This window comes from Callionymus lyra, chromosome 11 (genome assembly GCF_982586985.1).
Source record: "Callionymus lyra chromosome 11, fCalLyr1.hap1.1, whole genome shotgun sequence".
NCBI lineage: Eukaryota > Metazoa > Chordata > Actinopteri > Syngnathiformes > Callionymidae > Callionymus > Callionymus lyra.
Genome location: NC_141828.1, coordinates 17,718,263 through 17,734,006, shown reverse-complemented (window position 1 = coordinate 17,734,006; position 15,744 = coordinate 17,718,263). Strand labels below are relative to the sequence as shown.

The 15,744-nt window shown below is 38.1% G+C and overlaps 1 protein-coding gene across 1 annotated transcript in view; it reads right to left on the bottom strand.

Annotated features, from left to right (window-relative positions):
* Window positions 1–13,158: 13,158 nt before the first annotated feature.
* Window positions 13,159–15,744, bottom strand: part of eys (EGF-like photoreceptor maintenance factor) — a 186,218-nt gene continuing 183,632 nt past the window's right edge. Inside the window, exons 44-47 of the mRNA XM_087803281.1 lie at window positions 15,513–15,687; window positions 15,234–15,406; window positions 14,971–15,132; window positions 13,159–14,348 (exon numbers count right to left, since the gene is read on the bottom strand). Coding sequence (XP_087659407.1) covers window positions 13,159–14,348; window positions 14,971–15,132; window positions 15,234–15,406; window positions 15,513–15,687 — 1,700 coding nt within the window. The remainder of the gene's footprint in view (window positions 14,349–14,970; window positions 15,133–15,233; window positions 15,407–15,512; window positions 15,688–15,744) is intronic.

The following is a 15,744-nucleotide window of genomic DNA, read 5'->3' as shown; positions in this document are numbered from 1 at the left end:
CTGAAAACAAATGATTAACCTTGAAGGCAGCTAAAGAATACACAAATATAGAAATACATTTAGCAAATAGCATGCAGATGCACAGACACTGTCACCTGCAATTTGCAGTCAACCAATAAACTGCTTCACACTAAAGGTGGTAAATCAATGATGTCGTGATGATGTCACGGAGCAGGACTTTCAGCTTTGGGTCAAAGGTCAAGTCTGAGTTCTAAAATAAACTCAGAATGTTTGGGGTCAGACGCCTTGTGAAACAGTAGCAAGTGAATAATGACGTCGAGCAACACGAGGACTGGACCATAAAATACCAACAAACTTACAAAAATGCACACATGCACAATTTGGAAAATCCACTGTGGTGCATTCAAAAATTTTAAAATAATGACAACATGTGTATACCTTTAGAATATTGTATACGTATTACATTATTTAAAACAAGAACCCAACAGAAAACTAAGAAGCAAAGACACTCCTTTTTTTTCTTGTTGTCCGAGTCACAGTTATTCAGGTCAGGGGACCTTTACAGGGCTCCTGTTGGCCTACTTCTGGAACACTAAAATACAGTAAATTCCACAGTTAATAGGTGATAACTTATCTCAGTAAAGTCTGTGTTTGGCACTTGGGTTTGCGGGCACGGACCACCTTTCGAACTGTGAGTGGTTCCGTGTCTCTGCTAAAGGACACTTTGCTCTAGGGTAATTTATGGAGTGTCAAACTCAGTGGTGGTTATTCTAGGACCAAAAATCACCTCTTTACGTGCCGACAAACAGCCCCTGTTTCCCTTTTCTCATGATCGAAATTATAAATGTGACTTCTACACATTCAGTTGAGATCTGACTCAACACATTTCAGCCTAACCACTTCCCGTTTGTGAGGTGAAAGCTAAACACTCCAACTGCACTTGGCTTATCAGAATCAAACACAAAGGCAAGTAGAGCTGCATGAGAAAGGCTTTGCAACTGAGAAAGTCAGCCAATTGATTTCTCTTTAAAGGACTCTGGGCGATGAAGTTAAAAGGTTTCCATGTACTTTAAGAACACACGTTACATCCAGAATAACTAGAAAGTATACAGGTATATTGTACATGCTTTGGCCTCTATTAGATTTCACTGTAGATGTATACTGTGGTTAAAAAAAAATCTTCTTTTACTTTGATCTTGTCAGACCAAATTGGCTCATTTGATAAGGCTTGATAAGGCCTCATGTAGCAGTGGAATGACTTAATAAGGCTGTACATTGCTGTGGAGTGATGGTATCGCATCTAATTCTCCATTTATGGAACTCAATTCCTTGAGACCGCAAGCCAAATTCTTTGCATGCTAACACCAACAACATTTTTATAAGTCTGTATCACTGATACAGGAGAGGACTTCACCCCATTGCTATCCTGTGCTTCCGGTTCCAACAGTTGACACTCACATCCTCCTTTCAGAGGTTGGCTCAAGTTCATATCAGTTCAGTCTATTTTTGTCTTATTACACTTAAAATCAACAGAAAAAGAGACAACTTTCACAATTTGACTGAATAAATTCAATTCAATTCAATTTTATTTATAAAGGCAAAGCCAGAAGCAAAGCTTGTTTATGTCCACCTACTATACTATAATATATAGATACATATACACACATATGTATGCATACATATTTTCCACTTGTTTTAATTTCATATTATAACTTCGTTCACTGGCCTCTTTGAGTTTACACATATAACTGAAGTTTAATTACTGAATCAAATTTTTTTTAATTAAGTATTTTTGGCTGACATTTGAGTATTTACCTATTACTTAACATTTGTATAGGAAAGTGATTATAGTAACATACATTTGGAAAATAAATTTGAAAACCCTCATATTCCGTTTTTTCAAACTTCAAATGACAACTTTTAAGTTCTGTATTTAAAGATTCTAGTCTTCCCAGTATTCTCATCCGTTCTAACCTACAAAAAGGTCCACTATTCTAGAGTTCATTTGAGGTTGTTGTTCTATGCATGGTCATAAAAACAGGAGGGTGGTCATATCGTGTATGAGTTTGTACAGTAGCAGTAGCAAAAACATTTTCACTGGGTGTGGCAGTTTCGTTGGTTATCTTACTGGAATTTATGTAGACCAGAAGCCAAAACTGAACATTGATTTACAGAAACCCTTTGTAACTTGAACCCCTTTCAATTCAACAAGTCAATATTAAAATTATCCCCAAAAAAACATGCTTTGTGTACTTTTCTGATGAAGTAAACTCCTGAAATGAACAATAATGAATAGTGAAACAATAACTTATATTGGTCCAGATCTGTCATCTTACATATGGCAGTCTTTGCTTGCTTTGGTGTCCCATTTATTTTCAACAAAAACTGCCATTTCTTGTCCATGGTCTTCTCCTTTCTAAGTATATGGCTCTGTCTGACAATTTCTCCATTCTTATTTTTAGATTCACATTTAATTAGACTCCAGTGCCCTTCAGCATTTTGCTTATTGTATCGGAAATGTTGGTTTAAATGTATTCTTATTTAAAAGTTTGAGCAGATGTACGATTTTTCTCTATCATGGTCCTCTACTTGAATGCTAACCAACCCTGCTTAAGTCAAAAATATGGCTGACCTAAACCAAGAAGAGAAGCCATGGGAGACAGCTTCTCTCAACGCCTACTGCTCCTTTAGCAAACTGTCGGTCTGTGCATCTGCACTTACCTAAGGAGGGTGCCCTTACCGTCACAACCAGAAGAGACAAGTAGGACTCAGGTCTGTGTGAGACGGCAGGTGCAAAGCTCTGGCTGACAAGGCACTCAAGCTAAAGAGGGGGTAACTAGCTTCATAAAAAGGCAGGTTTTGGATACCTCCTCAATACAAAAAGACAGCATCTGAGCCAGTGGTGAGACACGATAACTCATCCAGCGGTGTTTTAATAACAGCCTTGAGCATTCAGTACAAGGTGAAGTTCCCACTGGTGGTCTGGTCACTTCACAGGGTATCAAAGCTGAAGAGCCACATTGCACGATGTACTGTATATGGCTCCTAGCTTGCCCATAACCTCCCTGAAATACTGCTCTATTTGCAGTTAAGCACCCCCAGAACCCAGTCCAACAGAAAAGGAGGACAGTATGGCTGGGACAGGCCAGAATGTGGGTTATCTGCACAACAAACTGCAGTACTCCTGGAACAAAGTCCTTTGAATGTTCCCCTACAGCAGCCCAACTCTAAAATGGTTCTAATGGACCCAGAAGTAGAGGAGCTGTCAGGGAAAGGGGAATTGGCCACAGGTTTCTTAATGCCATCTTAACTATGGGTGAACGATCAGCACCCTCAAATTCCAGAGCCTTTAGGGTACAAATGAGAGTAAGAGTACAAGGCATATAGCAGACCGGGCTGCCACACAATGTGGGCAAGGTTGTCCACACACATTGATGGGCGCTTGAAGTTCCCCCTGACGATGAACAGGTCTGCGTCCAAATTCTGACCAATTCTAAAATGTAACATGTGTTGACCACCGAAATTACTTCACCTGAACTACTCCTCTGGACAACCAGTAGACATTTACTGTGCCTGCGAAATGACTAGGCTTTAATGATGGGATATTTTGATGAGATTTCTGGATGAACAATCAGCAACCCCTACTGTGGAGCAAAGGGATGGATATCCTGCAACAATGTGGTGGGGAGAATTGTCTGAACTGGTTCTAGCATTATCTCAGAGTTCCAAGAAGGATATCCAGCACATCCATACAGGTTGTCCGAAAGCAAGTGCACTCTCTTCTGACATGTAACCAGTGTGCCTTTGCCAAGCCCTGAGCTTCATCTTCTGACCCGGTGAGGATTAACCAGTTGTCAAAGTAAGAATCCTCATCCCAGTCACCCTAAACAGCAGAGATGCCTCTACACCCACCCTCGGTGAAGGTCGGCTTGAGAATACCAAACAGGCTATTGAAAGGCTACATTCTCAAGATCAAAACTAAGTAACCTCCGGGTATTTAGAACATGGAAATATGTGTCAGCCCGGACTCCTTGAGTCATTCAGTCTCACAACCTTACAATTGTTTTACAGTTAACAGTTTTCAGTGGGGACCTAGCTGATTCAAAAGCACTCTTAAAAAGCTCGGAGTCGGAGGGAAAAGTAAGGAGTGTAGTTAAGTCTGATCGTTCTTATTGCCCATGTTTAGATAGCAGAGGACTCCAAAGTTGCGTAAAAGTTACAAATAAAAAGTGACAGAACAAAGTCAGAGCTTCTAGACTCACAACAGAGCAAATCCCAGAGGTCTGAATCTCATGTGTGAGATCAGATGCTGTCTATAACCAGCTTCACTTTTTCTTTTATCTCTAAATTTAAGTGCAGCTGCCTATAAACAATAAACCGCAATCACACATAAAGTTGGATATGGAGGTGATAAATACTCACAGCGGTAAGATATGTTTTGCTATTTTTATTTTAGAGATTCTGAGCGGTGGTCTCTGTGTTAATGTTGCTCGCAGCCTGTGGTTGGTCTCTAATGTTAAGAAGAGTGGAGGAGCGTAGAAAAAGGACCAGCTCATCTAAACCTTGGATCCCATGTTATTCATGAGAGTCACTATGTGTTTGACACCTGTGAAAACTCTTAAATACTATTGCTGATCTGGCAATGGCCGGTCACCCTCATATTGTCTGAGTTCAGGGGATCATTTTTTGACTTCTGAACCCTACAGTAATTTAGGATATGTTGGTCCCACAGAACACTCAGCCTTGTGGTTCTCGCTCTAAAGATTGTTGGTAAAATCGATAGAGAAATCACCCAGAGAAATGCTACAATGTGCCCAGGCACATTTGTGTAGAGCAGTAGCTAAATAAAATAATGCACATTTTGTGGCTCATCACTATTGATGATCTTTTCATTTTCACCAGTCCTTGAGAGGGACCATTTTCATTTATGGACTTTTGTATATTAAAATATAATTTTTAAAACCAAGAATGATTAATAGAGATCAACACAAACCTTAAATGGCTTATCAATTTTATCAGATATTTGTATGTCTATCTTAAAGATGTCTTCAAACTATGTATCTACAGTAATGTCCATTTTAAACAGTGATATTGGGTTCACTTTCAAGCATTTGTGGATTCAGAATTAAAGGTCAGAATGCAGGAAGATGAGAAGCTGAGATAGTATTGCCCCCCCCCTGGTCATCCATCAAAATCTCCGTCTACCTATACTGCATGTTTGGGACACTGCCAGCTATTTGAAAGACATATGTCAACAGAGGTAATGAATCTATCGTGATGATATCGTTTATGGGACACTTGACATGGATATCAGTGGGTCAGAGTCAGCACGAGACCTGAAGTCAAAACAAACACCAGAACGTGACTTTGAGATCTTTGCCAGTTGCTGTTGCACTTTAGAGAAGGAGCTGAATAAGTTACTTACCATAATCAGTGTTGAAAATATTTGTGAGCTTTCATGCAAGCCTTTTGTTACATGATATTGAAAAAAAAAAAAGACGGTAACATAAATTTCTATCTCGTTGTTTTTCTGCTAGCTTCTCAGAGGGGGAAACACCAAGTGATGTTGCAATATTAAGTGTCTCAATTGGTGTCAGTAGCAGCAGTTGTCACATAGTCATCATATTCCTTAAGTCGTAAAAAATACGGACCTAACTGGAACACTAACAAACATTGTGAAATATAACGAAAACCTATTCACTTACTTATTCACAGTGACCGTCTTTACTCTCCCTGACACCTTTTCCTGTAAATCATAACATTTGCAAGATCAAGTTGTTGTACCAACACTGGCAGCTAGGGAAAGTTTGGAAAGTGATGATCAATCACAGTGTTCAACCGTGAACATATTTCTTAAGATGGTGTGCTGATATGCTAGAGATATCATTCAGATGATCCTTACTGATGATTCCTTTATATTTCAATAAAGCTTTACCTTACCTTACTTACTGGATGGGTATTAGGTATCCTTCTGAATCCTGAATACACCACTTTGTAAACAACATTTGGGATTTGGGAAAGAATTTATAAAAAGTTTAAAGCGATTCTATGTGATTTTGAAGTCAAGCGACGCAAGTGGACTAAAGTGGCAGTGTTTAGCCCGATGGAAGACCACATTTCCCATTAGCACTCGCTAAAAGTCGCCAAAAAGTTGCCATGTCCCGGTTTGCAGCAGTTGGACGAATTTTCTGTTTTCAGACTTCCATTGCCTGAATGAAGGACGGATATCGATGAGGTAATGAATCAGATTGTGGATAATGAAATATGATTTGTGTTATGACGGCTTTGCAAATAACATAATTTAAACTTTGTTTTTGTACTGTAATACCGTATATAGCGGTAGAAGGAAATGCATAGTGTACACAATGACAGAAGATAACTAGACTGTAATGCGGATAGCAGATAGTAGATAACAAGTTTTATTCTGAGATGGAGATTGGTTTGTGTTAGAATGCATGGGTCCAAGGATGTAGGAAGTGGTTCAGAGGTCGAGATGGTTCTTGAGTCTGGGATGAGGCTATTGAGGCAGTGTTGGGAAACCTGGTGAGTAGATCGGCTAGATATGTTGAAAAGCAAGAGTAATTTGACAACAACCAGATGGAGCCTGAAGATCAGATGAGGACTGGAGGATAGCAGGTGGTTCCTTGGACCCTCAGATGATTGCAATAAGATATGGTAGAGATGCTGGCAAGATGGAGGGTGGAGTTGTGGGATCATGGCAGTAGCCCCTATCCTATTGATGCCCCTTATCATTGATCTCAGGGTTCTGCAAATAGAAATACCTACTGCAACTTTATGTTTTCCGCCTAGGGTAGGTGGGATGACTAGGAAAAAAGGTTTGATTAAGTAAGGCAGACTTGAAATTCAAATTCTTGGTCATTTCATTGTTCTTAGAATGAGTTTGAGGGTGGAACTCTGAAGATAGATTAACTTAACTTGATAACTGTCTAAAATATTCCAGATATAAATTGAGGACCACGGTTGGAAACAAGATCACAAGTTTACCCTTGATCCCTATGAACCTGATCACGAGTCTGTCTCCTTACCCAGACAGAAGTTTAGGTATGAACAGGCAGTCGGAAAATGTTAAGCATCTGTCAATGGCAGTTAAAATAAGATGGCTGAAGATGTAGGTAACTCAGTGATGAGGTCCAAAGAGTTAATGGACCAATGAAGTTGGGGGACAGGAAGAGGACATAGCAACCTTTGACAGGCTAACCAAGCTTTTTTTCTTGACACTTATATGAGAGCAAATCAAAGAAAGAAGGAAAATGAGATGATTAAGGTTATAGATTTTTCACTTCTAAGCAACTTTAATTGCAATAAATCTTTAAAAAAAGAAAGTAAGTCATTTTCCATGTCTTGCTCCAATCTTTGAACTTGTCGGAAAAAAAAATGTTTTCTTGTGGCTGACGTATTGCTGAAATGTTGGGTATGTTTTTCTGTGCTTGACATTTCACCTGCAGCCATGCAGTCACCATACATACGTGTCATACTGAGTGCCAACAGCTGTTTCCAGCATGACTCCCATAAAATGGCCACAGGAAAAAGTGGTGAGTCGCAAATCGTGAATAACTAAACCACCCATTTGATATATTTCAAATTAAAACTCCAGTCCTTATTATAGTTTTGAGAAAATGTTTATTATTTGAGTAAACAATATCGATCTGTTATTATTAATTTGGGGTCATTTTCTTTGGTCATATTTGTTTTTCACATTAATATTAAAGTGTCATCATATTCTATCTCAAATTGCTTTTACTGGAACGTTGACGCTCAGTTTCCCGTATGTCTGATGTCATCACCGAGGAGAGGTCCGATGACTCACACAGAAGTGCACCTGTCTGTCACACCGTTTCGCTCCTTAACTTGGCGTGATGATCGTGTCTTTATGTCACTTCTGATGGATGTACAAACGGATTCATGTTCTTTCCTGTAACTGCCGACCTATTCATGTTGCCACTCCTGTACAGGAAAGACTTGTTTAAATAACTTAAGATTAACAATGACAGAGAAAATGCATTGAAAATAAGACAGGCTAAAAGCTCTTTTTATGTTTTTTTAACTAGGTATATTTTTGTTTCCACAATAATCCCTAAATCAAGATCTCATTTATTTTTTATCCTTGAACAATTTTTAACAGTTTATTACCACTGAAGAAGTAAGGATGTGTTGAATTTTAGATAAGAAAAAGTCAGACATTGACTTGCAGAATTTGTCTGGTAGGAACTGATTTATTTATTATTTTTCACTAACTGTATATTTAATTTTCTTTTGATTAATATTGAAAGTATCTCAATGACTCTGTTCAGAATGAAAGAACTGTTCATAAAGACCAAGGCGCTACTGTGTCTGAAATATAAATATAGAACTGTGATATCTTAAATTCCTTTGAGTGACACCAGATGACTAATTGGTCATTCCTACATTTCTCTGATACAGAACCCAGCTAGCTTCACACTTACCATACATACCTACTCATCACTTACCTAAGAATGATCCTTCGTCTCTTAATCCCAGCGGCATACTTCAAACACACATTATTAAAGAGTGAGTTCACCCAAAATTCTAAATTCACTAATTTTCTACTCACCCTCATGTCAACTAAGAGTAATATGTTCCTTTCTGGAGTTATTGGCAAAAGTTTGTTCATTTTAACGTAGTGTCTGGAGCTCAACCAAACACAAACAGGAAGTACACCAGGTAAATATCATAAGCGTTTCCAGTCTACTGTCAACAGTGGAAGTCGGATGTTGACCTAGCAGCTAGCCTAGCATCGTCCTCTAAAAACATTCTTAAAATATAGACTTGTTTAAGTTTTTAACGGAACAATTCCTCTTGTCGAGGCTACAGACTAGTAGCATTGGATGCTTTTAAGTCTCTTTTTGGATGAAGAGGAAGAAAAAGGCAACTGAGCTACAGTTGCTATGTTATAATGGACATACATTTTTGTATACAACTTTAAAAAGGAACAGATGACTCAATCCTTAGTCGACATTAGGGCGAGTTGAAAATGCGTAAAATTTGAATTTTGGTAACTGTATCTCTTAGATCAATTGTCAATTCTGTAAATACTAGTTTCTAATGTGCCTGAAAAATAAAGTTATGAACACCTAACATTCGTGCAAATTGGACTATGGCACTAGTCACTGAATTTTATGTTGTGATTGCGACCTGTCCCTTTAAAGAAGAGAGATGAGACTGGTTTGTATTGAGTTCAGGCCACAGAAACATCGAGCTACTTCAGTTTCATGATTGAAAATCTGATGGAGACAGCAATATAAGACTATATCAATAATGTTCATTAACCCTCTTGAGAATGTATGATACATAAACATCTCTAGTTTTATATATAAATCTAAAGAGCTTGAGGTAAAGAAACTGTTCCTCTGCGTGTTCTTATATAAGTTTTTATTTGATTATTCAAATAAAAGATGGGTTGTGAGGTGCTGGATCATCATCCACGTACCTGATTCATCAGGTCAGTGAGTTATTTCGTAAACACAAACACATACATACTGTGGTGATGGATCTATATTTACTTGGCAAACTGGGCCAAGAGCGTCTCGAGCATGCGACGCCATCACGTGAGTCAGAATCTTGACGACACGAGTCTCGTGTTCAGTTCGCCGTTTCATGTCGCAGCATTCTTCTGTTTCACTCGAGGTCACCTCTGTCAGCATTCACAGAGGGAAATGGAGCAGTGGCGTACTTGAGGAGATTATATACCTCATTGAACCATGCAGGGGTTGAATAAGAAGCTTTCAATGGAACTAAAAACTGCTCCTGATGCTTGGTTGATACGTGCTCGTGCAGCAAAGGAATTAAATACTAACAATGGAGCAGGAGCCTTCAAATGTTACACGCACAGGGTGCATTTAACTAAAAATACTTGATGGGAGCTGCTGTGGCTGTGTTGGAATATGAGGCAAACATCTCCCTCTAGTGGCGAATCGAATACCTTAATGATGGTTATAATTTATTAGTTTTCTCATTTTATTGTGTCTTTGACTTTTCTTTTTTTTTTTTTTTTTTTCCTTTTTCTTAAGAGGTTTTCGATTTTACAGTATGTCTACTTTTGACGTTCAGACTTTTATATGTTTCTCATAAAGTGTTAAATTTAATAATATTTTGTCTGTGCTTATAGGACATTTTTCATCATGGAGCACTAACACATTCGCATTATTATTTTTTAACCTCTTTTTAAGCAGAGGGGTAAAATGGGTTAAGTTTAATAAACTTAAAACAAGGCTGATCCTCAGCTGGTCAAAGGTTTGAGAAGACAGTATTTACAATTCAACATATTAACCAAAATGTGATTTAATTTTCTGAGTAACCAGACAGAAAATTTAAGTAAAACCACACAATCTATATGTAACTATTTACTGTTAAATTAATGCAGAGGTGTCATCTCCCATTTTAATATCAATTTATAAGTTTTCAAACTTCTTTCAAATTTTATTTAACTTTATATAAAAGATGACATTGAAGATAACATTTCGGGTAGCAGGTTTTTTTTCTCATAATTCTACATATCTATTGTTATCCTGAATGTAATTTCCGGTGAAAGGTGGTGAGAATGTTATGTTGAATCATATGTCTTTGAATAAAAACAATAACCTTTTTGCATGGCTAGTTACTGTTTAGTTTTAGCACTATTTTTTTTAACTGATCATTTTCAGGCAGGTTTAGTTTTTAGTTTAGTATACTTCTCATGGACACTGGTTGTCAGCTCTCTTCTATACAAACTTCTCGTAGAGGAGGACTTTTCCAATCCGCAAGTTTGCTTGAGCATCTGGAAAAAAACCCTCCAAAAACAAAAACAAATTAAACAGTAAATGGCAATAGGAACACTATTAACAATACCATCAGGATGTTTCTCAATATTATTTCTTATACCTGTTGCGTAGTATAGGTTTATTAATTCAAAACTTTACTTACATTTTGTAAAGAAGATATTGAGTGACTCCTCTCTCCTCCATCCATGTACGTCCGTCTAGAAGCTGAAGTACAGTACCATTGCGACATCTTGTGGGCATTATTTCAAATTACATATTTCCGCTCCATCAATAAACCATGTGAAACGAAATAATAATAAAAGGTTAAGAATCACAATATAAACAATAATCAAAACAGAGTTTTTGTATATTAAAATAAAAATATATACTGTATATTCAACTGTTTGTACTTGTCGTTGATGTAAGTAGAGACATATTATAATATGTACAATCTACAATACACAATACTGTACATTTTTCAATCCTTAATAGACGTCTTGGTCATAATCACATATTTATCAAAAGCTATTATTTTTATTATTGTAGTGACAAAAACATGTATTTACAAATGTTTTTTTCACACATTGATTGTATATTGGCAATTAAAAGATATGTATTTTGATTCATTTGAACACTCCCATAATTTTTTATTTAATGATCCCCTACTGACTTGTAATTATATTAAAAAATAAAAGATACATTTGCTAGGACTTTTTTTTCTCTGCTTTTATATGGGGTTACTTTAACTCTAGTGTCTTGAGATAACTTGGCACTTGGCACTTAAAATCAATGTCATTTAATATATGTCTATGTAGAGCAGGGGTGTCAAACTGGTTTTCACCAGGGGCCACATCATCATAATGGCTGCCCTCAAAGGGCCGAATGTAACTTATAAATGTAACTAAATGTAAGCTAATGTAAAATAAATGTAACTACTCCTTAATGTTAAATAACTTTGAATTTATTACTTGAGAGGGGGCATAACTACTGTAAAACCAACAATTGTGAGCTGCTAACAACATGTGTGATGCAGCATTTTACAATAAAATAAAAATGGCTGCACACAGCCTTGCATGTGGTGCACTAAATACATTGCTACACATAAAAATAAGTCAAAACTTACAGACTAACAAGTTGCAACTGAAATAAGTCTGACAAGCAACTTTTCCTGTTGATGCACATGTGTCATCACACTTGTCATCTCAAGCAGAAAAAAAAAAAAAAAATTGCAGGAAAATCAGATTGGTGAGTCTTGTCATTATATGTCCCAACAAGAAAGAAAGTCTCACAACCAGTTATTGGTCACGTTTTTAGGTTCCCCAGCTTATATATTGGCTGTGTCAATTCTTGTTGATGAGTAGATGCCTGAACACACCAAGTGGATCCCCTCTCCACCATCCATTGGTCATGTTCTGCCAGTTTGCCTTTTAATTCATCGGCAATTTGTTGTTTTTCTTGATGCGTAAACATGTATTTGCCTTCCCACCTTTCTTGAAATAGCCTTCCCTCTGCATCAACTTTTCTCTTCTTGGACATTTTGCGAGGATGTATTTGTATTTCTCAATTCCACCTGTTCGCATTGATTTGGAGACGCTACAGCCTAGTGGCGGATGCGTCAATCGTGGGAAACATAATACCGTCAGGCATGCATTGTGGGTAAATGTAGGTTTCTTTACAAGCCAGCAGCCAGCAACTTGTGCGACACTTTTTCCTGCTGAAATTGGTCATGTGACAGGGAGCGATTGACAGTCCAGGGACTCTGTGTGTGTGTGTGTGTGTATATATATATATATATATATATATATAATTTATTCACCATCAATGGCATAAAATCAGATCATTGAGGACTTTTTAAAGCCATGTAAACTAGATAATATTAAGCATTTTTTAGCATAACTTTTTTTTCATGTTATGAGAATATTTAATTACATTTTTTAGGATAAAATGAAAGCAGACAAGAAAGCATCAAGAGAAAATGAACTAAAATAAACAATTTTCGTCTTCTATTTATTTGTTTTTGTTTATTTATCTCAGTTATATGATATAACCATGTTATCACAATGTTATATTATTATTTTTAAATAAGAAGCAATTTGAGCCATGTCGTTAATATTATTAATACTATTACGTTTTTATGATCAAGGTAAAACATAGTGTGTAGCTTATTCAAACCCAGAACCTTTGCAAAGAGTTTAAACAATAATAATTCATTGGCATATGAATGATACTGAATTTCTATTTGAGTAACAGAAAATACTCATTAATTAACACAAATATAAATTTAATTTGATTTATATGCCAAAGATGCGAAATAGTTAGCACTAAATTGAACAAATAAAAAAGTAGGAGAAAGTCATAGTGAGGAATATTTTTAATTTTCCATCAATAGTATTATCATGAAGACTATACTTGTAAACTTCTAATTCCCGTGATGGACGTTAAAACCTTCGCTATTATGTTGAAAATTCAAAGGCTTACTATCCCCAAACAAATATACATCCTTAAGGTTCCCTTTGAAGCCGTTTGAAAACAATCCTGATGTCACCACTGATATATTCCTACTCAGCTCAAAACCCCCGAAGTAAACCACGCCGCCATAGTTGAGGGCAACATATCTTCCGAAAGGATCCACGTCTTCAAAAGCCACCGTCTTGTTATCAAGAAGAACTTGGACTGTCGTGCCGTCGATGGCAATGGAGAGATGAAGTCGTCTTCTGCAACAGAGGGTCTCGTTTATGATGGTCAACGGTCGCTGAAGTCTTTCTCCGAGGTTGAGGTGGAGTTTCAAGTTTCCCTTTTCCAAACCCACCGCCAGGTAGTCGTCGTCTTCCTGTTCCCCGCTGCCCATCCACATGATCAACCCGTCAGGGGCGTTTGCTTGTAGATCGAAAGAAACTTGAGTGGACTTCAGATTCCTGACGTTGAACCTGGGGTCCCGATATTTGACGTAAGACCTTCCTTTAAACTCCAGCACGTCGGTGGGTATCTCTGAGTCACAGTACTTGCCTCCCCGGCCTAATGGACACAGGCACTCGTAGGACGTGGCGTCGACAGGGGCACAGATGGAGCCATGAAGGCAGCTGCTTTCAGAACACCCCACTGACCGCTCGCACGCCAGTCCGGTCCAAGATGGAGGACAAAGACATGTGAAGGAGTCGACACCTTGGGGTCGACAGCTGCCTTCGTTCTTGCACACTTTGTAACCACAAGCTGTTCCGTCCCAGTCCCCGACGTTTGCTCCGCCTGTGGCCCCAGTTTCTGTTAGCTCGAACTCATGTCCATTCAGAATCAACTCCCTCACACTGCCGGAAAACCCCACGGCTTCTCCTTCTTTGGCCTCTGAGGTCACAGAGCTGAGAGACGACACGCCCCCAACGAAAACCTCCGGGCCAACGTCAAGAGTCGTCATCCCCTCAGTAGCGTTTAGTCTGACCTCCTTTCCATCCAGACTGAGGAAGCCTTGGTTGCCAATCCGGCCCGCTTTCACAGTGTGCCAGATCCTGCCACGGGTGTCAATCTTATCAGATGACTGTAACATCTGTGTGCCGTCTCCCAAGTTGTACCTCAACTGGACGAACCCAGAGGTCAAGGAGAGACAGAAGTAGTCCCCTGCGAAGACAAAAGATAACGACAATGTTTTTCTCATGAAACATGACTTGCTAACATTAATGGAAACTCCATCTTTCCACAAAAAAAAATATTTAACTAAAATATTATTGAGCTCATTAACATTTTGCTGCTAAACTGCTTAAAATACTTCTTACATATCCAAAGACCCTAGATTCCACTTTGTGTAATGGTGAACAAATCCATTTTTTTTTTTTTTAATTGTTATAAAGAAAAAACTTCTAAATCAAGAAAAAAAATTAGAAACATTATTTATTACTTAGTAATACAAAATATTTTATAATAATAAATACAACATTGAAACAAAAAAAAAGAATCAGATAAGATTCTTTTCTTGAGGTTTTCGATACGTTTTGCTATAGATATATATCAATAATTAATGAATCATAATTTCATACTTTTTTTATTGTTGATTTTATTTATATTTATTTTATTAAGGAAATAAATCGCAAAAAAATGATTTCCAAAACAAAAAGGAAAACTAAAAAAACATTTTCATAATAAATTTCCAAAACCCAACTAAAAATATATTGTCTAATATAATGATTTATATTAAATGTTGTATTTATTAGTTTAATGTTGTTTTTTTTTACTGAGGACTTACCAGCTCTGGCACTGAGATGCTGAGCCGCGTACACAAGGATACCATCTTGTGCCAAAGATTGGAACTGCAGCTGTAAAACCGTCCTGTGTCTGACGCTCATCAGGGGGAAAGACATCCAGGACGACTGGTTTCCACTGAAAAATGGATCACTGATGCTGACGTCTACAGGAGAAAAAAAAAAAGCCGCTGTTAAATAACACAAGTCTTTTCTTATTAAAAAGAAAAGACACATAATGATCCAGATGGGAGTTCAGCTATGTGACCTTTCTCGCAGTAGACCCCTGCGCTCCCCAGGGGGCACTGGCAGGTATATCCTTCCGGAAGAGGGATGCAGGTGGAGGCATGGGCGCAGAGAGGAGGGGGTCTGTGCTCGGAGTCACACACAGATACTGTCTCGGAACAGAGGGCGCCTTTCCATCCAAATGGGCATTGACAACTGCAGGGGGGACACAGTAGGGAGCGGAGAGAAGCTTGTTATTCTTGTAGCATTTCGAACTCTGTGCAAACAATAACAAAAACAGGAAGTAGGTTTGCAGACTTACTACACGGATGAACCGGAGTCCACGCATGTTCCTCCGTTTCTGCAGTGAACATGATCGCAGGGGGTGATTCCACACTGACCCACGCTGCGCCCATAGGCGGGATTTCCTGCAGGCCCTCCAAGTGTTTGGAACTTCCTGTCTCTTCGTGTTCGAAATTGTAAGTCGAAAATGCAGCCTTGAATCAGAGATAAAAACATACAGGAACCTTCAACTGTCGTTATATGTGGCCCAC